Source organism: Orussus abietinus, unplaced genomic scaffold (genome assembly GCF_000612105.2).
Source record: "Orussus abietinus isolate OABI.00-Male unplaced genomic scaffold, Oabi_2.0 scaffold10, whole genome shotgun sequence".
Classification (NCBI taxonomy): domain Eukaryota; kingdom Metazoa; phylum Arthropoda; class Insecta; order Hymenoptera; family Orussidae; genus Orussus; species Orussus abietinus.
In genome coordinates, this window is record NW_019396009.1 from 937,923 (window position 1) to 959,367 (window position 21,445).

The following is a 21,445-nucleotide window of genomic DNA, read 5'->3' on the forward strand; positions in this document are numbered from 1 at the left end:
AAATTAAGATCATTCATTTTTCTTATATCGTCGGCGCATAACACCGCCTAAAACACTCCCACGAGTCGTTTCTCTTTCGATTATTCACTTCACTTGGTGCTTGTAAACAATCTTTGAAAAGTCAAACAACATTATAGGAAGTCCACACGCGGGAAGTATGCTTTCCGGAGACATCCGCTCTCTCATTGGCTGGAACATTCGTGTGAGGGAATCGAACGTTCAGACATCGTAGCATATCTTGTTAAATAAAAAAATACGAACAACCACTTATTTCGCTCTTGGGTCGAAAAGAGCATCTCTTCAAGCATGAAAGCTCTGGTGCAACGCGTCACTGCAGCCAGCGTTTTAGGTGATGTATAACTTTGAGGTTATATGGATACTATTTTGACTATTGAATCTCCGCACTGAAAAAAATTCAGCGACACTTTCCTAACAATTTTCACACTACTTTCTTGCGTTTTATGCGTCAATGTCGAGGTTATTTTGGCGGTTAGTCAATGATTTATTTCATTAGCTAAAACTTAAGACTTTTCAAGAACTCAGAGGGTCGATCGAAGCTCGCGCATGCGCAACGTTCGACATCCACACACACTCTCATTCAATATCAAAAACCGCGCAAAGTTTTGAATATCTAATGTCGATATGTTTTTTATCTACTGGCTCTTGAAATGAATTCTTTAATTAATTAAATCTAAAGTGGAAAAGGGATTTTCATACTAATTGAAGAAGTTACGTCTTAAGGACATGAAATGCAAGACTGGTAACTTTCATTTTAGGTTGGTAACATAAAGTTGGGAACACGGGATAAAATTTACGGATTTAAGGAACGCATTTACAAAGCCTCTGATTGGTCACTACTTCCCACGTGCTTTAAAACGAAATTAATCGCTTTATGTAGGCATCTACGTATAAGTTAAAAATAATTATGAATTTCGTTTCTCAGTTAATAATGAAGTTATCAGCACCATCGGAAAGGGATTGTGCGTATTTATCGGTATAAGCCGAGAAGACACGTTAGAAGATATCAGATACATGTAATGATTAACAATAATTCAACAGAATTTTTATTACAATTGCCTATATTTTAACATAAATATTAATATTAATTTTATTTTTCATTAGAGTACGAAAAATTTTAAATGTGAAATTCTTCGACGACGAGAAGGATAAAAAGTGGAGCAACAGTGTAATGGACAAACAATATGAAATATTATGCGTTAGTCAATTTACTCTATATCATGTTTTAAAAGGAAATAAAATAGATTTTCATAAAGCAATGGCAGGGGAGAAGGCAAACTTGCTTTTTTCGCACATCGTTGACGAACTTAGGGCAAAATACAAACCAGAATTCGTGAAAGGTGATTTTATACGCAAGTGCGTTGCATGCAAATTAATAAGATATTAATTTATCCTACTGGATTTTTTATAGATGGTCTGTTTGGTGCCATGATGCAGGTGAAAATAGAAAACGATGGACCTGTGACGATAGAAATAGAGACCCCAAAAAAGGATACCTCCAATAACGCTGAATCTATATAAGTATTTGTTGCTTATCGCTTAGTATACAAATGCATATATCTATACTTTTTTAATCAATTATGCAGAGTATAACTCATAAAAAAGAAATAAAAAATTCTTAAAGTATCCAACTGGAAACAAATAACGAGAAAACAATCTGCTTTCTAGCTAATTAGTTGTCCACTAGAACCAATCATGGAGTTACTTTTAAAAATGTCAAAGTTACTCTAAGATTGGGTATTTCTCATAAACGAGGTCTTTGAGAACGCGTACTCAGGGCAGCCGAAACTTTAGCGTTAAAGTCCCTAGATTCAGTATTTTATTCCTAGCAATTACTCCGGAATGCAGAAGGCGAATGGCGGCGGTCAGAGAGGGGGTGGGAATAATAAACTGAAGGCGTGTCGGCGTCTATTTTGACACCGGAAAATGAAGAGTTTCACGTAAGAATGAGATTTTTGTATTTAGTTGACTGACGCAGGTGAATAAGCGTTTCGTTAGAGTACGACGGAAACGTAGATGTGGCGAAACTGCATGTTCTATCCGGCGTGGGAACTCCGCCAAGGGCTTTGACCGATAGTGTGTCACCATAGAAAGCCTCTGTGATATAAATCGCAGCGTGCTACGTGACACATGTGCTTGTCATTCGTTTGCTTGCCAACGGTGGAATGTTTGTATGGGGTAGAGGAAAGGCGGTAGCCTATACCAGGGAATGGAGACTGAGAGCGTGAAGTCAGGGGCTAGCGAGCATAGCCACAGCCACCACAGCCGAGGGTCACAGAAACACCATAGATCCCACGGCAACAAATCACATCACCGACAGCATTCACACCGAACATCTAGGTAAAGGTTTTTTTAATCGACTAATGATTAATCGATACATGTCTTGAAAACGATTCATGTACTCTATGTAATCTGTGTCGTAATACACTTTTTTGCAGAAGCAATAGGAGTCAAAGGAAAGAACGACATAATCTGGATACTAACGAAATGGCTCCTTTTCAAACGATGGTGAACGTTCGAGGTGATAGCGTCGATAATTTAGGCCAAGAAGTGATCGAAGTGCAAATATTGCCGCAAGATGAGAATTGGGGTGAAAATACCACAGCAGTTACGGGGAACACTTCGGATCGGTCCGAGTCAACCGAGGATGTTAGCCATTGGCCAATCGAAGGAGAGAATTCGTTTGGTTTCACTTGTAATCGTTATGTAGGTTCAGTGGTGGCAGCTATACTCGGAATAAGCGCCTTTCTGAGTCCCATAGCTATGGTCATATTGCCAAAATTGGGATTCTTTCCTGATTCAACGAGCGTATTGACCTTGCAACAAAGGCTTCAATTATTGTCATGCAATGCCGAATGTAAAGGCCAGTTACTTGGTCTAGCTTTTAAGCTAGTGCTGTTAGGCATAGGAAGCTGGGCTGTTTTTTTACGACCACGAAATGCCATCATGCCAAGGGTTTTTTTATTCAGAGCAGGAGTTCTCGTACTTACGATGCTCTGCATATGCACTTACTGGTTATTCTACGTTGTACAGGTATATTATTCAGGGTGTACATCTCATACATTGTGGCTTTTAATTAAAAATTGCTTCTATATTAAAAATTACAGGTTACAGAGAGTGCTAAGACTGCAGCTAATGGTGAAATAACAGAGTACAAAAGTTTAGTAAATTATGCCGGAACCCTTGCTGATACACTGTTGTTTATACATTACGTCGCAGTACTTCTCATAGAAATTCGTCATTTGCAGCCAACATATTACCTAAAAGTGTGTACGAGTTTAATATATATTTTTTTTTCAATCAGTGAAATATACTAAGAAATATATTTTTTATTCAAGGTGGTAAGATCTCCAGATGGCGAATCAAGATCTTATGCAATTGGTCAACTGTCGATCCAAAGGGCAGCGGTGTGGGTACTGGAGAGGTACTACACCGAATTTCCTATTTATAACCCATACTTGGAACGGCTTCCAGTTTCAAAGTCAGGCAGGAAACCATCTAGCTTTAAGTTTTATGAAGTTGATGGAGGAGTGACCACTGGAATGCAGCAACGAGGAGTCGGTGGTGACAGAGCCGTTCTTGCCGCACAAGCACGTCGCAGAGATTCTAGCCACAATGAGCGTTTCTACGAGGAACATGACTATGAGCGAAGGGTTAGAAAAAGGAAAGCTCGCTTAATCACCGCTGCCGAGGAAGCATTTGCGCACATTAAAAGATTGCACTCAGAAGGTGAGTCAGCTCCCAGTCCGGGGCCAATGGATCCTATGGAAGCAGCGCAAGCAGTGTTCCCATCGATGGCACGAGCACTGCAGAAGTACCTGAGGGTAACTCGACAACAGCCACGACATTCGGTGGAGTCGATTTTAGGCCGATTGGCACGTTGTTTGGCACAAGATGCTGCCCCCAGAGCATTTTTAGAACCTTTTTTTACAACAAGTCCCATTTTGTCTAATGAAAAAGAACGACAGAGACGATCACATCACTGGGCACTTGTGTGCGAAGGTGAGCTGCCTTCTCGTCCCCTCGCATCTGGGTGTGAATTTCAACTGAGGCAGGGCGAAGTAGCTCTTCTATGTACAGTTCATCGATTACCTCATTTTAACCTCACCGAACAGCTTGCTCATCCCAAATCAAACAAGTTTCTTTTGAGACTTAACTCGGAAACGTCTGTATAGCATCAACCAGAACATCACTTCATTTTGATACATAGGTTTTTTATTTCATCAATGCAATACTCATTTAGTGATATTAACGTGTTATGCCGGATGTCCATCAAGTATCCAATTTTTCAAGCAGACTGTCAATTGCAGGTTCAAAGAATCTTATTTTTGAATGTATTTGCTGCAGCGTAAAACAATGTTAAGTATCAATGTTAGCTTGTATGTTATTAATTTATCTACTAATTATGCACTGGTGAATAAGTATTTATTTACTTCATGATGATCAAATGGATAGTTATACTCATAATTCTTTGAATTTTATACTTGAGTGATAAGGCTCTGTCTTGTAATGGTGCATATCGATAATTTTATGCAAAAATGTTTAAATTAAGTACGGGGATATCGCTAAGAATTCTTCAAAAGATAATTGTTGAGGTGATATTGAATTATACACGCGAATAGATTTCACTGCCGTTATTGGTCTTCAGTTTGAGAGCATAACGGAATTGCGTGTAATTCAAAATTACCGCATTGTACTTTATGAACAAGGATTGACATTAAAGTACACAAATTGTTTAAATACTTATGTCGAATGTGAGAAAGATAAAAGCACAACAGAGTATTATAGATATTTTAATATCGCTACTATTGTATATGAATGTATTTAAAAAATCAAAGCTGTACGCATTACAGTTTTTTTTATTATCAAAGAGGTAGGCTAAGCTAGCGGGAAGTGCCGTTGCCGTTTGTGTACTTACACCAGTATCTGGTGATACCAGAAATGTCCATGCTAATTTTCTTCTATAGAGCATGCTTGTTAAAATGCTAAAAATGTACCGAGATCGAGATACTCTGAGTTAAATTTTTTGTTTTATTCAAGTAATTTCATCGACTCAATTGTGTATACAAATTTTGCATTGACATCACATTCTTTAACATTGACTGATCTCATACCTTGACTTATTTTGGGTCATTCCAATAGTTTATTTAAAAATATTTTTAACATTCCGATACCCTTTTTCCAAGCAAATTATATGCAGTGATTTGTAGTTGAGCTCTTGTTGATATCGAACATTGAAACTAAATTATCTTTGCTTCATTTTGTACGGACATATTTACATTTCTATGTTTACAAACTGTGTCTATTATAAGTGATTAACATAATAGCTATGGAGTAAGGATTAAAAATACGGTCGATGTTGCAAGTGAAGAAATTTGGTACATTATTTTACTTGTTCACTTTCTAGTGGAAAATTATGGCAAATCAATATTGTGAACTTAACCACTGCATACTGTCAAGTACTGAACTGTGCTCACGTAAGACTAACCTGTTATTGTTAATGCAAATAACGTTTACAACTAGGAACAAAATAGGGATAAACTTTTGATTTCCTTGAGGAACTTGGATTAATAGTCACAGGATTTTTATGTTAAGCAGGTGAAATATGAAGTTATGTAATTCCATAATTACATATCAAATATAAGTAGATATTGCAGACCATTTTCTGCATTATTCAACTGTGGTGACTGGCATAAATTGTATGTACTCAAAAGCATTTTTATACACCAGCGAGTGGCAAGAATCGAATGTATTTAAAGAACGTTTTTATACTTTTGGTGAATGCGAAATGCCACCAATTGATATAGCTTTTTTAAGTAGTTTTTTTAATTTATATGTGTGAGTATTACACTTGTGTACTTATTGAGATTCACAAATAAAAGTAATTTGATGTAATAAGGATATTCATACCACCCTATCGAGAACTTTAGAAATTAATTATACAGCACACCACCACCATGCATTTACATACGTTTTTCTCCTTTGTTACACCTGGCAATAGTTTTTCCTTATTTTTGAACATGGTATAACCCTTCGCCGGCTATCACATGCAAATATTTAATGGTAGCGTGAGTAACATCACATCAGACTTATAAAAATGAATATATTTTTTTGTTACGTAATTGTGAGCTTAGAAAATGTACTTAACATGCTGTGATTATTATACAATACAAATTTAAAATAATAAATGGCTAATAGTGGTAATGATAGTAAATTATAATTACACTTAACAAATAGATATACTTGCCACTGATATTCTCCTAGAATAAAATACATTTTGTCTCAAAACGTGGCATGTCTTACAATCAAAACATTTTAACACAAACTGGAGCTCTTTTACATTCCAAATGTACACTGAAGTGATGATGACTTTATTAATAAATAAATGCAGGAGGTAACAGTGGTTAAGAAAGTTGAAACGAAGGATTACCATAAAAACTTCAGCAAAAAATAAAATACAGAATACTATGATTTTGCTTCGGTAGGATCGACAACAATTGGATTTCTCTTTTGCTCCTTTTTAACATCGCTCGAGTCACCAGCTTGTCTTGGCAAATCCTCTTGTCCTCTAATTTTAATATTATGCTTTTCTTTGTATTCATTAATTTCAACACCCTTTTTCATAAGTTGTTCGCTCAATGCCTCTATGACCTTTATCAACTGAAAATATACATTGTTCTCATGACATTGCCAAAGCACAGTTAATACTATGAAAATCAGTGCTTAACACCTATATATATAATATATACCTGCTCCTTGTTCGTAACCAAACTAGGCATTATATTTTCTACCGTGCGTTCGCATAAAATTCCACCAATCATTCTATAACACTTTCTCTTGGGATCAATATTTTTCAAAGTGTCGATGACTATCCTACAAAATTGTTACGTTAATTATTAAAGAAGGAAGAGACATTACCATTCGATGACTAAATCATATTCTATAGTTAGGTTAGATGTCGAAGGGATCATACTTATGTTCATTTAATTCCATTTCCATTTCGGATAATTTATCAGCCATCGTTCGTTGGTCATTACGAAGTGCCTGAAATCCAGCGAATATTGCTTCGTTGGATTTGGCTCCTTTCGCGGATTTCGCTGACTCTTTCTCACTTGCCATTTTAACAGCAGAGCACTCTCAAGATGCTGTTCGTACCGTTCAGTAGCGTTCTAATTCTCGTTGGAGCAAGCTAATTCTGACCTTATACAGTTCACTGCAGTTCACGTGGGTCGAGTGCAGAGATGAGTTGGGAGATTGCTTATGAGAAGGATCGCTCGATCGCATCCTGTGCTGCCCTCTGATTTTATACCTCAGCTTCACCGTTTTTTGCCCCCAAGGGCGGCGCAATGAATTTCTGGTAGGACTCGCGTACTGGCGATGGCGGTGCCATCTACCTGCCCGTGAGCAATCTCCCAACTCAACTCTGTCGTTACTTCCAATTATTTTTATTTAATCAGTTTTTTAGTATAAAATAGATGAATAAAATAACAGAAATTATAAAAATATTTGACAAGAATTTATTTGACACGTTGCCCTGCGATATAAACTTCAACTATATTACGATCATCTCCTGAATGAATGAATCGTTGTAACTTTTCTTCTAATGTGTATTCGCATAAATTATCTAATGGCCCATCATGAACATTAAGGTCTACAACTAGAGCATCAAAATCTTTTCCAGGAACTAAATTTCCTATTTTGTCGTCTAAAGTAAGAGCTGCAAAACAAAAATTTTATAAACACAATGTATCAATGATAATTTTTTTAGATACCCCGCCAATTTCACTAAAATAACATAGGTAAATTTTATTAGTACTCGTTACCTGTTGCACCACCAAGTGTAGCTAAATAAAATACGTCTTTATAGTTCAATGGTTGATAATTCGTCGTTAATAATGCGAGGTGACAAGAAACTTGGATTGCAGCTCTCATAACTTCTAACATACATGCACTATGCCCTCCAGACACATCTAAAAATTGTATTAATGATTTCATGGGAAATTGCATTTACAGTAGATTATTAACATAGCCCTTTAAAAGCTTTACCTGTTCCTAGACCAATTTTAATGTTAAACCTTTTTAATCTTTGTACATCACAAAGCCCACTTTTCAGACATGTATTCGACGATGGACAATGTACAATAGATGTGCCTTGATTTTTCAGCAAAATAAGTTCTTCATCGCTGAGATAAATTCCATGAGCTAGTAATGTCTGTAAATTTTAACATGTCTATATAATTGATTATAATAATACGATCTTATATGAAATGGAACTTACCTTTTTGGTCAGAAGACCTGCAGCATGATAAATGGCAGCATACGATGAATGTTGTTTAAATGTCTCTGAAACTATTTTCACTTCTTCTAAATTTTCAGCAATATGAGTCTGCAAGAATGAAAAGTAAATTAAGTGCCAGTAAAAAGTAACAGAAAACTCATTTAATCCTTACTCACCTGTACATGAAGATCCATTTCTCTAGCTACGTTCCCTAACATCGTCATAAGTTCCATGTCACAGCTTAAAACAAATCTAGGTGTTATGATAGGCTTTACCAAAGAGCTCTGCAAAAATGTATGCTTTTATTTAGACATATGAAATTTCCACTGCAGGATGAGATTTATTTTATAAAAATGATTTTATGAATTATATTTTTTGTTCTTCCAATATAAAAACTTGCCCCTATTTCATTAATGGCTTGTATAAACTCCAGAGTTTTCGACACTGATTCCGTTGTACTTTCAAAATAACCATTTTCATGGGGATTGTTCATATTAACTTTACCGATGAATGCTCTCTGTCCATACTGTGCTGCTTTCTGTCCAAGAATCTTGGAGGATTCTCCATAAAGAGAAGCAAAGTAGCAAGCAGTTGTTGTTCCCACAGATATCGTTCGCTTCTATAATTCATTTACGAATGGATATAATTTTATGTAGACTTCCTTGTTTTATACAGGATACTATGCCTATCACATATTTGAGACGATCCTAATGAACTTACCACGACAGCTTCGTAAACACGTCTAGCAAAGTTTTGATCCTGAAACTTTTTTTCTAACGGAAATGTATAATGTTCTAACCAATCTAATAAGGGCTTATCATAGCCAATTCCTAGGTTTGGTATCTGTGCAGCATGAATATGACAATCTACAAATCCAGGAACAAAAAATTGTCCGTTTTCTAACCGAGTCACATGTTCCATTGCAACGTCTTTAGATCTCTGATTTTCAACAACCCTCGTTATCTGTACAATATAAAAATAATACATGAAATGCTATTTTTAAAGCATTAATTTAGGGTTAGGTACATGGACCCATACCTTTCCATCCTCCACTAATATTTCAGCATTCTCTACGACACGCAGCTCCCCTTCATTATTAAAATGAATAAGTGGACCAATAAACAGATGCTGGACCATTTTCCAAATTTTTCTCCTAACTCCTCTAAACTACTCGACTGAAACATAAGTAAAAACTTAGTCTGAAATATGTTGTTAGAATACGATTTTAATATTGTCAATCCGTGTCAAATTTGATTGAAACGAGTAGACAACAATGCGTTAAAAATTTTTTAATCTAGGTTAAGTACTCTATAGAAGGTGGATTGGAACGTCGAGAATGTAGTTCCATGATTTTTAAGCAGCCAAGTTTTTTCTCGCGCCATGCACCTTAAAATGTAAATATTACAGTGGCTTACATATTTAAGCTTCTATTTTAATATTTGCCCCCGAGCTAAATACTTACAGTAACGATAAGAGATCCCCCAGGACGTGACGACGATTATTCGAAAAGCCAGATAAGATTCAAAATTCGAAGAGATCCAGTTAATTTGCAAAATTGATTATATGTACTGATCAACCATTGGGGGAGGACTGATATCAGAAATGCACTTTACTCGCGGTACAAGAAGACTTTCAAGAAATATACTTATCCACGTCTCGACAGAATATGCTCGCTTGTGGTCACTTGTGGTTTTACAGAATTACTTCATCATACTTACGCAATGCACTCTCATGTTCCATGAAAAAATTCTTTGAATTCCTATATCTAAAATATAATGGCAAGAAGAATAATACATTTTAATATCTGATGCTCGAAAGAGAACGTTAGCGATCATTTTTGCATCAGTGTGCACATAATTGAGCGTTTAAGTATCGATAAAACTATTTTCTCGTCTCGTAGCTACCGTGGTTCTCCAGTCGTAATTTCGATACCGCACGCCCTTAATTCCTCATCGACTGTTACGAAAGTAGATTCTTAGAGCAGTAGGGGGTGAAATTAATGTTTAATAAAGCGACATGAGCGACAGGAAGAAAGAAGATGGAGAAATTAAGGGTGAAAAAAGTAAGAAATCGGGGAAAGCTTCGATGGACTCTCATCGAGAATATCTGGACATGGATACGGACGAGGAAGAATTCGGCCGACAGGGTAAAACTCGAATCGAGCGCAAGATAAAATCACTGGTCTGAATAGAAATATTTAAAAGTTATCGATTATCAGTAATATCGACCAAGCGATGATTTTACAGAGACCCCAGAGACCGTCGAAGAAATACCCCCGGAGCCAGAGAAACCTGTTTTCAACGAGACCGAATTGCGTACTTTGGTCGGTACATACTCTCTGAAAGTAACATTTAATTAATGTTATTTATTTAAAATAACATCAAAGCCTCCCCGTCGCGGAGGAGTTACGAAACGAGCCTACGAGACGTCCGAGTTTATTCACGACTAGAAGTAACACGTGTATGACACGTGGTACCGCGATAAGGAATCTTTAACTCCAGGCTTATTAGTACAGAGTGATTTTTTAATGTCACTGATTAATGACACCTTGTCGGATATGTACTCATTTAAAAAGATACAGGAGGGCTAGTTAAACCGGATTTATTTATTTAGGTACAGTATGTAAAGGATCTGACGACACTTCGTTCCCTCAAAGAGTCCGACTGGAACGAGAATTGTTGCAAGACCGTGGAAGAATATTTCCGCGAGCCAGGGAGAAATGTACTGACGATATTTTATCGGGAGAATATTCTGATGGCCCTGCTGGATTTTCCTACATTCCCCGTAGATGGTCTCACGTACTTCTGGAGGTCATCCTGGCACATTTACACCGTAGACAATTTTCTCTCGACCGGAATTTTTGGGAGCTTCAACGGAAACATTGAAAACTCCATGCTCAAGTTTTTGGAGAACCTTTACACCCCGGTATTACTACGAGAGCAGAAATGTCCACAAAGTACCGAGTTCTTTAACTTTTTATCATTTTCTAAATTCGGCCACAATCCCTTTATCGAGAACGGACGAAAATTAATTTATTGGTATTGCCTCTTCTTTCCAACAGTTATCGAGGATAATCTTAATACGACTTTACATGGGCTTTTGATGAGCTTGACCGACCTCGTGTACATACCCATGGACGTGACCGTCTTGTACATACCCAGAGAAGGTTTGGAAGCACAGAGATTTGATTCGGTAAAGCCAACTGGAGAGGAGGAGGTCGGAAGATGTGAAATCGAGAAAAGAGAGTACATCGCAAGATTGGAGGTGATAGTTTGCTATTGGGTAAAGCAGATCCACGAGGCATTGGCAGTAATTATCGTTAGGCCAAATCTCGGCGATATGACCGACGAATTTCTCTTCTGGAACAGGAGATGTCCGTGCATTGCTTATTACTGTTAATAATAAATAGAAGATCGCGATGATTTATTGCAATTTGTTCTTTCACTTTTCAGATAACAACTTGACGTGTCTTCATTATCAATTAACCAACGCAAATGTTCAGACAATTATTGAAAGGCTGAGGGACGTTCAGGCAACGTGCACGGATAAATTTCGACATCTAACGATGAAAGTACAAGGCGCCATAAATGAAGCTGCTTCGAATATAAAATATCTCAGCATCTTGGTTGACGCTTGCCAGGAATTCAGTCTTCCCAGCGAAATAGAGAAATACGTACCGAAGATAGTGCATTTGTTACAATTTACTTGGTTAGATTCACGTTTCTACGGAAAAATGTATGTTAATTACTGGCGTTGTTTCTTGCATTTGTAACGCACGCACTGACTGCTCATCAAAATTATTTCTATTTCAGGGATAAAATGGAAGCACTCTGTCATTGCTTGAGCTCCCAAGTAGTGAAAATCTGCCAAGACTACATCGACTTGGATTTAATATTCCAAGGCAATGCCAGTAAGGGTAGAAGCGTTGCAGAAGAATGCATTTCTCATTGCTGCACTTTCAAGAACATATATCTAAGAGTACGTGGCTTGAAAGTAATTTTAATTTAATTGGTAAAATACATGTTTCTTCTGATTTAGCTCGTGGCAATTAACGATGAAATCAATCCTGACAAAAATTGGAACGTGGATGAAAAAATAGTTTTTCACCCCATTGATGCCTTTGTACAGAGATGTCGGAATGTCATTGAAATATGTGATGCTGCAATTCTTTTTGGGAGGTACGGAATAAATTGTTTAATTTTTGTGTCCACGTTATACTCATTAATTCCTTTCAGCGAGGACCGGGTAAAAATATTCATTGGAGTGAAAGGTGTAGAGCACGATGACTACTATGGTAATATACGAGAATTATTTAACAAAAGTCTCCAGAAAATCAGAAACGTCAAGAGCCTTATATTGGACATCACGAATTCTACCTGGCTCGATTACATGTGCAAATTCAGACTAGACGTTGTGGATTTCGAAAATATGCTTAAGAATTTGATCCACGACATTTTCGATAACATCAAAACGGCCGAAGAAGGTGTCGAGTCCTTGTACGCCCTCAGAAAATTTCGGCAGCGACGATGCTTGCAGAAAGTTCTAAACGATAAATGGATACAGGTAAAATAATGGGTGTACACATTTTCAGAATATTAAGTCTCTGGGTTGCAGATTTGGAAAGCTGTCGAAAATGAAATCGAATCCATTGCTGTGGAAATTATCGAGGATGCAGGACTTTATCATCCATCGATGCCGCGATATTCGGGCTGCAGCTCTACGCTTCGGTTCAAAAGAAATTACATAAAAAGACAATGTGAGATAATGATAGACGCCTCCGATTGGCTAGGAGACTGGAGTGCTCAAGGGTATATGTAAAATTAACTTGCGTATGATTTTCACATTTTGACTACAGGCAAAAAAAACATATCAATTGTATTAGTAGTCCTGTAATCCTGAAATTTTTTCCAAATTACTGTACCCTTTTTAGGACAGTGCTGCACAAGTACAGGAATGTTAAAGGTGTTCTAGACATGAAGGAAAACGAGCTATTTGAACTTTGGGAAAAGAATACAGAAGGGACGAACGGTATTTCTATGGAGTTTGATGAACCTCTTTTTCAACGCCGTGGTGATCTGATTCTCGTAAACGTAGATGTATTTATTTTGGAAACGGTCAGAGAAGTAAGAGAGTATGTACTTGTAAAAGTCTAAGATCGATGTACGGAGACTTTTATTCTTGCTCTTATTTTTTAATCTGATTTTCCATTCACCTTTAGGTGGATCATTCTACGATACGATGTGAAACAAAACATGCGCAAACAATTTCTTAAGTGGCCTTTAATAAAATCCCGATACGACCATGCAGGGGCAATATGCATATTGTTTAATAGAATTAAAAGATGTTTTCAAAGTGAACAGGATCCCTTGTGCACGGAACTTTTGAAAAAGATTTATAGATCCGTATCTCCTGGATTTGAAATAGTCACCTGGAATTCCGAATTCATTGTCCGATTCTGCACAGAGTGCATTTCCGACGTGTTGATGGTAAATCAAACTAAAATAACTATAACGTCAAAGTACAATTCTAACGCACATTGTGTTTATTTTTACAGATTAGAAAAGTGATATGTACGTATAAACACGTGGATCGAAAAGTGAAACGCTTGTTTAAAAAAATATCGACGATAACGTTCATTAATCCGACGTTGAACGTGACATATGATTTGGAAAATTTCAAAAGATATCTAGACTCGGAAAGGTAATTCCAGATTTTTCCCCTCGTGAGACACTATGCGATTAATTTTTGTTTCGTTTTAGGAATCATAGTAACAGTAAGTTGACGGAGCATTTCAATGATTTGTACAAATTGTTGATACATTTACAAGAATGTTTTGAGACGCACGAAGAAAAGGTTTGTATGCTAAAAATCTCCGTAAAAACCAAGAATCCGAATCACAACGATTCAAACCTCAAGCCACATTGTTCCCTTTCGTTTTTACTTAAGCAGAAATATTAATTACTTAATAAAATTGATTGAATTAATTTTAATTCTTCCAGATCATGGATCACTGGGTGCAATACGTGACAGAACTAGACTCAATTTTGGAAAAATTGATCTTGTACATGGTTCATAGATCCTTGCACCTTTCGATGAAACTATTTCACGGTGACGGTATCACGATAGCAATGCCACTACTGAATATCTATGCAAATTATTCCGACAAACAAGTATGTGGAAAATGCAACGCTGAACGACATTCAACCAACTGAACTTAGGAAATTAATTGCCACAATCGACTTGAATATATTTCAGATAGTTTTTTCTCCAGACTTTGAGAAAATACAGGAAGCGATAACATCAATATACGACATGATTCTATCGTTGGCGTACTCTTTAACAGCTCCCAGTAAATTTCTTAATTTTGAAGTCGATTCTTTCAAAATTGAAGACATCATCACACGCGACAACACATGTCGCACATTGAAGGCAAAATTACTTGAAGGTATTATCAAATACGCATTTCTTATTACAGAGAGATAGAATTGTAGCTTCACATGCCCTGTACCGATTTTTATAGAAGTAGAACATGTACGTAAATTGGTCGAGAAAACCATAACATCCAGTGAATGCTTTTTTGAGATTTCTGCAATAGATACTCTTATGGATTCGCAATTTTATTCCGATAACAATGTGATTGACCGAGCTTCTTTAGAAACTGATATGTTACGGTATGTATGCATACGAAAATTTAGTGTTTATACAAGACCGATGTAACAAGAAACTGATGACAAATCATATGATTGTCTATTTTATTCAGATGCTCCAATCTGATTACCAAAGTCAATTCATTGACAGACGAAGTGCAAGTTCATTTCATATCAATCAACATGACTGAATTGAAACCAAAATTACTGGAGATCTGTGAGAAATGGAAAGAAACATTATATATAGAATTGAGTAAAGTTATCGCACGTGACCAAACGTCCGAATCAACTACACCAATCAGTGTGGAAGAAATATCTCAAAACATATCGGAAATAAGTGAAAGCAATGGCAAGGATTGAAAATGTCTTTAAATGATCAAAGTTAAAAAAAGTAAGGCAAAAGTTACTCGAAAGATAAAGTGAGACTATAATGAATTTATTTGTGTAAAGATATTGCATGTATTTGATGAAAAAGTGTACATAACAAATTATATCGATATCATGAATGGTTACGCTCTTATGACGTGTAATATTACACAGGTTATATGAGTAAGGTAACACGGTAATGTTTGGAAGGCTGCTGCGTAGAGTTACGATCATACGTATATCCGTATATTACTAATTACTTTAAAACAATATTCAATCATCGTTCCTACTAGTTTCTTTCCATTCATTTTTAATATCGCCTTATGTAAATCAGGGAATTTTTTTTTAATGCTTGCTAAGTGGTTCAGATTTTCAATACTACTTTAAATTAAACCAAAAAATTAAATTTATTCACGGTAAAAATTCGTGAAATACATGTAAATATTACGTACTGGAAAAGTATATTCAAATGTTTTCTCCAACAATTACCTATCTTGATATCTACATGTAAAATAGATTCGAAAAAAGTATTTAAATTGTTTTAAAGGATTTAACAACCAAAACTGTTTAAGTAGTTTTACATCCTAATAATAAAGGTAATATAGCCCATCCAGACTTCGCTTTCCGCTCTGCAATCATTAGGCAAATGCACCATTAAAACGAATATCTTAATGTTGCACTTCCTAAAACCTCTCAATTCAGTTCTGACTCTGACCCTGAACACATTTGAAGTGTACTACAAAATTCTAACGTTTAACAATAATATGCCATATTGGATGATATTGATGAAATAAAATTATTTTCATGTAGTAAACAACGTATGGAAGTAATTTATAATACTTAGACTCAATAAAGATTTCATAAAATAGAAAGACGATTCAATGCCTCGACGACAAAGATTACACTGAAAATATAATATGATTTGAATTGCTTTGATGTGTATAAAATTAACCTACTTACTGTACATTGCAATGCGTTTGAAGTTTATATTCAACTTACATCAATTACAATTAATTTATAGGTACATCGTCTGTCGTATTATCTATCGAAAAATACACACGACATTTGTATAAAATAATAAGTAAATGACAAACGCTATAATGAAAATCGACGGTATTCTCTAGAAATTGTACTTACATACATCTCTATACCTATATTTTCTTATTTCTAAAATTATATTTTTGAAATACTAATTAACGAGTACTGTAATCAGACAGAATTGAAAATGTAAAGTAGAAGTTATCTGGACGTGAGAATACTACCGTCTAGTCAAGATTATTATAGTCTTATGAATATGCATCACTTTACTTTCATAAATGCAGCAGAGAATATGAATGTCATGGACTTATGAAACGAACGGGCGAATGCTTTTGAAACATTCCGTACAATGTAAATGTTCCAAAGTTATAAGTACTCATAATACTCAGAGCACCAAAATATTTAGGATCTGTGTGATTAGTATTATCGCACCCTGCAGAACAGATATTGTACAACTATTTTTTGTAATACGATCGAGTACCTGCACGTAACATTTCCTAAGTCATATGATAGTGTCAAGTCCATATTATTTTTTGTATCCCGTATTACTCGAACAAAACATATTCGATGTAACATTGATACATATATTCAACATCTACAAGACTTGAATCTGGTCACTGAAGAGTATTTCAACATTAAACCTCTCTATTAGTGTTAGTTCATATTACATAAAAGATAATGTGTAAGTAATATGATTGATTTATTTTGGATACCGCGGTCATCACACGGTATCGTCTTATTACTATAATAGTTCCAGGAACTATAATGAAAATATTGATTAACTATTATCGTTACATTAAAATACACGTCATGGGTCAGAGTCTTTTTGGCACGTGAAATCTTGCAGTATAATACATTTTTGGTACAAGGTCAACACTTACCGTTGACATTCAACTTATTGCAGTAAAGTGTTCTTAGCATTTGAAGTGAAAACAGGAATACTCGGTGAGTTCTGGTAATCAAGTAATTCACTATCGGAACAACTCAACGAGTTACTGCTTAACAATAAAGATTTTTCGAGACCTGCAGGTGGCAATAAAAATACCAGCGACAATGCTATTATCATATGCCAAGCACTGTGAACATACTGAAAATTGTTAAATTGCATAATTAATATTTTCTATACTTTATTGGTAAGAAATATAAAGTATGGGAATATAAAATACTTACAAAATAATTTTCTTCGGTCTCCACCAAAGAGTATAAAAGTAAACCCGAGAGCGCTAATGATAGGCCCATTAATAATTTTCCTGCTCCTCTTGGCCATCTCCATCTTCTGATTTTATAACAACGGTACATGTACACAGCCATCTAAAAATAGTGTTGGTTAAAAAACTATCCCTAGAAGATTCCTTATTAAAACTTACTGGAATCATAATTCCCATGGACAAGGGCACCATGATGCTACACAATCCTGTTCGGTTGGATTCTACTCCAAATGCAATAATAAGAACGCCAAGCATATGGCACAACGATACAAACTTAGGTGGCAATTCAGCCATTGCTATAAGTGTCACCCAAAAGGCAAGAATGCTTGAAAAAAAATCGCTGTACTGCAAAATCTATATGGAATAAATAAAGCTATTTTAATTTTCATTTTCTAACAATATGTAACGTTTTGAATAAGTGTATACCTCGTATTTTGCAATGCAATATGTCATAAATTGTTGATCACACGCATGATATAACGCCGAGGACAACATTGTAGATAAGTAGACTAGACCTTCCGTGTAAAATCCTCGTCGTACAGCTATATAAATTGCCGGGGAAAAAAATCCATTGCTTAGCGTGAGCATCAATGTTGTTAACAGTAGAGAATCTTGGGATTTAACATTCGTCGCATCGGTACAACCCCAACCTCTATATCCTGTGCAAAAGAAAAATTTTTTAACCGACTGCTCGGCCTGAATATTTTTGGTTTTCTTATCTAGAGATAACATGAAATAATTCAAAGTTCCACTATCAAATTAATTAATTAGCTGTTTTACCTCCAATGCAATTACATGTTGTATAGGAAAGAAGACCTTTATGAATATCTTGACAAATTCCATGGGGGCCACATGCATTTTCACCAGAAAATACGCACTGTCTCATTTTAATATCAAGTAATACTAAAATTTCTTGCATTTCACATTTTACGATATTTCTGTAAAAGAAATGTAATATTTGTCAAGAGAATTTTTTTTTTTAATTTTATCAATGAAGAATAAGGATTTTATGTGCTTTTACCCATTCATGTAACATTTTGCTTCTAGAGCAATATGCCACGTATTTGGCTGTGGATAAGGTATCAATAATGTCCCATCATGATTATCAAAAGAAGATAAATTCATTGACATGTTCCTATCGTGACACACTATTCGTCCGTTCATTCTATCAGGCACACGCGCTTGCCGAATACAAATATTCAATTGGACTAATTGTTTGGATAACACCTGTAAATGAAAATACTATTGACAGTAATCTATCTAAAAGTATAAGTACATGAACGGTAGAATTAACGAAGCTATGGAAATAAGCGAATTCAGAGCTGAAGCACGCTATTTAGTAAAATTAAAAATAATTACCCTATCCATCTCTAAATGAATGCTGATATTAAGAGTACCACCGATATCGACTAAAGGTAAAACATCAAACTGAGCGATCACTGGAGTAGTGTCTGTCAATATAATCCATGGTGTCAACCAATCATTTCCCTGGAAAGAAGATTTCAAGAATATACAGTTAATTATGATTCAGTGAGAATTACAGTATATTTTATAAATCTGAGAAGTGTAACTCATACCTGCATTAAGTAAACTCCAGAAAATGTTTTTGAATGTCTAATTCTAGCAAGTTGAAAACGTGGGATGCACTCATCATCATCATCATTGTTTCCTTGTTCGTTCTGCGTTCTATCTTGACTTGTGACCAACTTACTTTTATTAAGTGGAAAGTTGCTTTCACTGATTAAAAACTGACGTATTTGTTGATTTTTTAATATGTTCATATGAAACTGAATTGACTTAGATACAGACGATGCAATTAAATATTGCCTCATGAACGAATCTTCCAATACATCGATAGGGCATTCTAAAAATGCACATCTACATGTGGTGTATTTTGAACTTAAAATAGTAAACCCAGGAAAGAAATGTTGGCTTACCTGTAACACTGACTTCAACATTAAATTCTATTATAGTTTCAGAGACAATTAATAGATAATAATAGCTATCCTCATATGGGGAATTTACTATAAATGTGTAACTGTCCGTTGTTGACAAATTTCCAATTTGAGCTGGATGTGTCCGATTAAAAACTGGCAAAGCATGTCCTTTTAAAGCCATACTCTGTATACAAGGTACAGAGATATCTCGAAAGGCATGCAATGTGAAATTGCATGCCCAAATTTGTACACGAAAATTCCATGTTCCAGTTGGAATGTATATTCTAAACATCGATTAGGGAACACATACAATAATTACTGTTTTCAAATAAAACACTTTCAAGCCATAATCTACTTAAAACTTACTTATAATAAGAAGTTGTATCGGTTGTACGTAGAGTTTCTTGATACCCTATAGGAATATTTTGAATACCACTCAGTTGTGTCCATAATGCCACGGAACCTATACTGTAATGACACTTATGGCCAAGACCCTGAAAATTAATTCATAATAATTCCTTACCAAGTCATAACTTAACAAACCTTTAAATTAATGGAAAAAGAAAATTACACCTTAAAGCAAAAGAATGACGTAGTATATGGATGTAAAGAAAGAGTACACACTTGTTGCTGAACTTTCTCATCCCAATGAGACAAATAAGCACCTACGAACCAGTCTCCAGGCTCTGGTCCATCAACCGGTACAATAGTGGTTGTCTTGGAATCAAAAGAAGTTAGTGCGGAAATGACTATAGTTCCACTACGATTAGGATACATATGCGGTGGAAATGATCCATTATTTACAGAAATAATAGGATAGCTGCCACGTTGCAGGTATCTAAAATATAAAAAAGCAACTTAATAAATAATAAAACACGCTAAGCACCATTACCCATTGTTAATACTAACATGTGAACTTCTCGTGGCAAACAATTCCCATCGTCCATAAACGCTGCAAACTGCCAAGTGGCTCTTAGCACCTCTTTAGGAACTGTGTAATGAAAAGTAGCAACATCGCTGTAGCTTTTAAAGGGATGTAACGGACCCTCCTGACTCGCCTCTGGTATGATGGAATCGCACCCTGTTAACGTAAACAATCGGTTAGATGTAACTCTTGAAATACCTTTGTCATAAATAGGAGTGAAAACGTCAATTAAACAAGGGTTTGAAAATTTCGTCTTACCCCGTGAAAACAAAAGCAGGTAGATATAACAAGTCCACAGGAATCGAACGACGTGTTTCCCTATGATGGAACATTTTAGTCGCATGATCCACTAGTTCGCTTCTCGCGAATGCGATTTCTGCTTGCAATTCCAACATTCGTGCTCCAAAAAGTCAATTCGGTCAATTCATCGTGCACGGAATAGAGGCTGCCTTCGTTACACCCAGATGGATAGGTTATGTGTACCCGCTATGGAAATAAACACCAATAAAAATGCATCATTGGCGTGTGTTGTCACAGACCATGGATATGAATGAATATAAAGACCACTTCGGCAAAGGTCAGTGCTGTTGACAAAGGTCGATACACGCCCCCTGTGCACAAGAATACAAGATGGACTACCCGCTTCAAGATGAACAAGTAACAATTAATCGGCTAAATCATGGATGCACCAGAGTGCACTCCGATCTGTCACCATAAACTATTTACGCGCAAGATATGCTTTCATTCAGAGATGAGTTAGGAGATTCACGGGAAGGATCGAGCGACCGCGTCCTGTGCGACCTCCGGTGAAGGATGTAGACGGCTAATGCACTTGCCACCTGTTACAACTCTGGGCAGCCGGAGAACCGGCTGAAAAAATGAAGAACTCAGAGACCGTGATTGGTCGATCTTCGTTCGATCCTTCCCGTGAATCTCTCAACTCATCTCTGATTTTAACAGAGGGCAGCACACGATGTGATCGCGCGACCCTGCCCGTGAGCAATCTCCCAACTCATCTCTGTTAGGTT

General features: G+C 36.1%; 6 protein-coding genes across 12 annotated transcripts; 3 read left to right on the forward strand and 3 right to left on the reverse strand.

The window, feature by feature from the left end:
- Positions 1–240: 240 nt before the first annotated feature.
- Positions 241–1,644, forward strand: LOC105699745 (D-aminoacyl-tRNA deacylase 1). The gene is made up of 4 exons (XM_012424994.1): positions 241–349; positions 944–1,034; positions 1,123–1,358; positions 1,430–1,644. Exons 1-4 carry the CDS (start codon positions 307–309, stop codon positions 1,537–1,539), a joined length of 480 nt encoding a protein of 159 aa, XP_012280417.1. The 5' UTR covers positions 241–306; the 3' UTR covers positions 1,540–1,644.
- Positions 1,645–1,733: 89 nt separating this feature from the next.
- Positions 1,734–5,913, forward strand: LOC105699743 (vang-like protein 1). Of its 3 annotated transcripts, none has more exons than XM_012424988.2 (4): positions 1,734–2,358; positions 2,457–3,051; positions 3,126–3,284; positions 3,357–5,913. In XM_012424988.2, exons 1-4 carry the CDS (start codon positions 2,228–2,230, stop codon positions 4,191–4,193), a joined length of 1,722 nt encoding a protein of 573 aa, XP_012280411.1. In that variant the 5' UTR covers positions 1,734–2,227; the 3' UTR covers positions 4,194–5,913. The 3 variants fall into 3 exon arrangements, with proteins under 3 accessions (XP_012280411.1, XP_012280412.1, XP_012280413.1); XM_012424989.2 differs by having other exon boundaries at positions 2,460–3,051; XM_012424990.2 differs by having other exon boundaries at positions 2,466–3,051.
- Positions 5,914–6,106: 193 nt separating this feature from the next.
- LOC105699746 (probable prefoldin subunit 2) lies at positions 6,107–7,288 on the reverse strand. The gene is made up of 3 exons (XM_012424996.1): positions 6,992–7,288; positions 6,768–6,891; positions 6,107–6,678 (listed from the first exon to the last, which is right to left on the reverse strand). The coding sequence occupies exons 1-3, from the start codon at positions 7,135–7,137 to the stop codon at positions 6,484–6,486; spliced, it is 465 nt and encodes a 154-aa protein (XP_012280419.1). The 5' UTR covers positions 7,138–7,288; the 3' UTR covers positions 6,107–6,483.
- Positions 7,289–7,521: 233 nt separating this feature from the next.
- LOC105699646 (guanine deaminase) lies at positions 7,522–10,103 on the reverse strand. 4 transcript variants are annotated; one of them, XM_012424790.2, is made up of 10 exons: positions 9,759–9,971; positions 9,604–9,682; positions 9,335–9,471; positions 9,017–9,259; positions 8,697–8,915; positions 8,473–8,580; positions 8,297–8,404; positions 8,065–8,230; positions 7,842–7,988; positions 7,536–7,735 (listed from the first exon to the last, which is right to left on the reverse strand). In XM_012424790.2, the coding sequence occupies exons 3-10, from the start codon at positions 9,431–9,433 to the stop codon at positions 7,536–7,538; spliced, it is 1,290 nt and encodes a 429-aa protein (XP_012280213.1). In that variant the 5' UTR covers positions 9,434–9,471; positions 9,604–9,682; positions 9,759–9,971. The 4 variants fall into 4 exon arrangements, with proteins under 4 accessions (XP_023290158.1, XP_012280213.1, XP_012280212.1 ...); XM_012424789.2 differs by lacking the exons at positions 9,604–9,682; positions 9,759–9,971 and adding an exon at positions 10,015–10,103; XM_012424788.1 differs by lacking the exon at positions 9,604–9,682.
- Positions 10,104–10,210: 107 nt separating this feature from the next.
- LOC105699609 (dynein-1-beta heavy chain, flagellar inner arm I1 complex) lies at positions 10,211–15,324 on the forward strand. Its single transcript, XM_023434383.1, has 17 exons — positions 10,211–10,442; positions 10,543–10,619; positions 10,910–11,252; positions 11,358–11,669; positions 11,749–12,031; positions 12,109–12,274; positions 12,335–12,481; positions 12,539–12,859; positions 12,911–13,104; positions 13,227–13,427; positions 13,515–13,782; positions 13,851–13,996; positions 14,056–14,149; positions 14,296–14,466; positions 14,552–14,741; positions 14,817–14,967; positions 15,057–15,324. Exons 1-17 carry the CDS (start codon positions 10,313–10,315, stop codon positions 15,301–15,303), a joined length of 3,441 nt encoding a protein of 1,146 aa, XP_023290151.1. The 5' UTR covers positions 10,211–10,312; the 3' UTR covers positions 15,304–15,324.
- On the reverse strand, positions 15,323–20,973 carry LOC105699818 (post-GPI attachment to proteins factor 6). 2 transcript variants are annotated; one of them, XM_023434375.1, is made up of 13 exons: positions 20,676–20,973; positions 20,402–20,573; positions 20,066–20,330; positions 19,859–19,986; positions 19,493–19,776; positions 19,133–19,419; positions 18,915–19,043; positions 18,577–18,782; positions 18,336–18,493; positions 17,982–18,214; positions 17,715–17,909; positions 17,518–17,658; positions 15,323–17,434 (listed from the first exon to the last, which is right to left on the reverse strand). In XM_023434375.1, the coding sequence occupies exons 1-13, from the start codon at positions 20,758–20,760 to the stop codon at positions 17,243–17,245; spliced, it is 2,475 nt and encodes an 824-aa protein (XP_023290143.1). In that variant the 5' UTR covers positions 20,761–20,973; the 3' UTR covers positions 15,323–17,242. The 2 variants fall into 2 exon arrangements, with proteins under 2 accessions (XP_023290143.1, XP_012280579.1); XM_012425156.2 differs by having other exon boundaries at positions 15,325–17,434; positions 20,117–20,330.
- Between the last annotated feature and the right edge of the window lie 472 nt (positions 20,974–21,445).

Excerpts from the sequence above, each read along its gene's own strand:
- LOC105699745 (XM_012424994.1), top strand. The coding sequence starts at position 307 with ATGAAAGCTCTGGTGCAACGCGTCACTGCAGCCAGCGTTTTAG. Across the intron at positions 1,035-1,122 it reads TTAGAAGATATCAGATACAT|AGTACGAAAAATTTTAAATG; the intron begins GTAATGATTAAC and ends ATTTTTCATTAG. Across the intron at positions 1,359-1,429 it reads CAAACCAGAATTCGTGAAAG|ATGGTCTGTTTGGTGCCATG; the intron begins GTGATTTTATAC and ends GATTTTTTATAG.
- LOC105699743 (XM_012424988.2), top strand. The coding sequence starts at position 2,228 with ATGGAGACTGAGAGCGTGAAGTCAGGGGCTAGCGAGCATAGCCACAGC. Across the intron at positions 2,359-2,456 it reads CATTCACACCGAACATCTAG|AAGCAATAGGAGTCAAAGGA; the intron begins GTAAAGGTTTTT and ends ACTTTTTTGCAG. Across the intron at positions 3,052-3,125 it reads GGTTATTCTACGTTGTACAG|GTTACAGAGAGTGCTAAGAC; the intron begins GTATATTATTCA and ends TAAAAATTACAG.
- LOC105699746 (XM_012424996.1), bottom strand. The coding sequence starts at position 7,137 with ATGGCAAGTGAGAAAGAGTCAGCGAAATCCGCGAAAGGAGCCAAATCC. Across the intron at positions 6,892-6,991 it reads ATGGAATTAAATGAACATAA|GATAGTCATCGACACTTTGA; the intron begins GTATGATCCCTT and ends ACAATTTTGTAG. Across the intron at positions 6,679-6,767 it reads TGGTTACGAACAAGGAGCAG|TTGATAAAGGTCATAGAGGC; the intron begins GTATATATTATA and ends GTATATTTTCAG.
- LOC105699646 (XM_023434390.1), bottom strand. The coding sequence starts at position 9,433 with ATGGTCCAGCATCTGTTTATTGGTCCACTTATTCATTTTAATAATGAA. Across the intron at positions 9,260-9,334 it reads TATTAGTGGAGGATGGAAAG|ATAACGAGGGTTGTTGAAAA; the intron begins GTATGGGTCCAT and ends TATATTGTACAG. Across the intron at positions 8,916-9,016 it reads GTGTTTACGAAGCTGTCGTG|AAGCGAACGATATCTGTGGG; the intron begins GTAAGTTCATTA and ends AATGAATTATAG.
- LOC105699609 (XM_023434383.1), top strand. The coding sequence starts at position 10,313 with ATGAGCGACAGGAAGAAAGAAGATGGAGAAATTAAGGGTGAAAAAAGT. Across the intron at positions 12,482-12,538 it reads TTCTTTTTGGGAGGTACGGA|CGGGTAAAAATATTCATTGG; the intron begins ATAAATTGTTTA and ends TTCAGCGAGGAC. Across the intron at positions 14,467-14,551 it reads CAAATTATTCCGACAAACAA|ATAGTTTTTTCTCCAGACTT; the intron begins GTATGTGGAAAA and ends AATATATTTCAG.
- LOC105699818 (XM_023434375.1), bottom strand. The coding sequence starts at position 20,760 with ATGCGACTAAAATGTTCCATCATAGGGAAACACGTCGTTCGATTCCTG. Across the intron at positions 20,574-20,675 it reads CCTGCTTTTGTTTTCACGGG|GGTGCGATTCCATCATACCA; the intron begins GTAAGACGAAAT and ends TTACGTTAACAG. Across the intron at positions 18,783-18,914 it reads TTCATTTAGAGATGGATAGG|GTGTTATCCAAACAATTAGT; the intron begins GTAATTATTTTT and ends TTTCATTTACAG.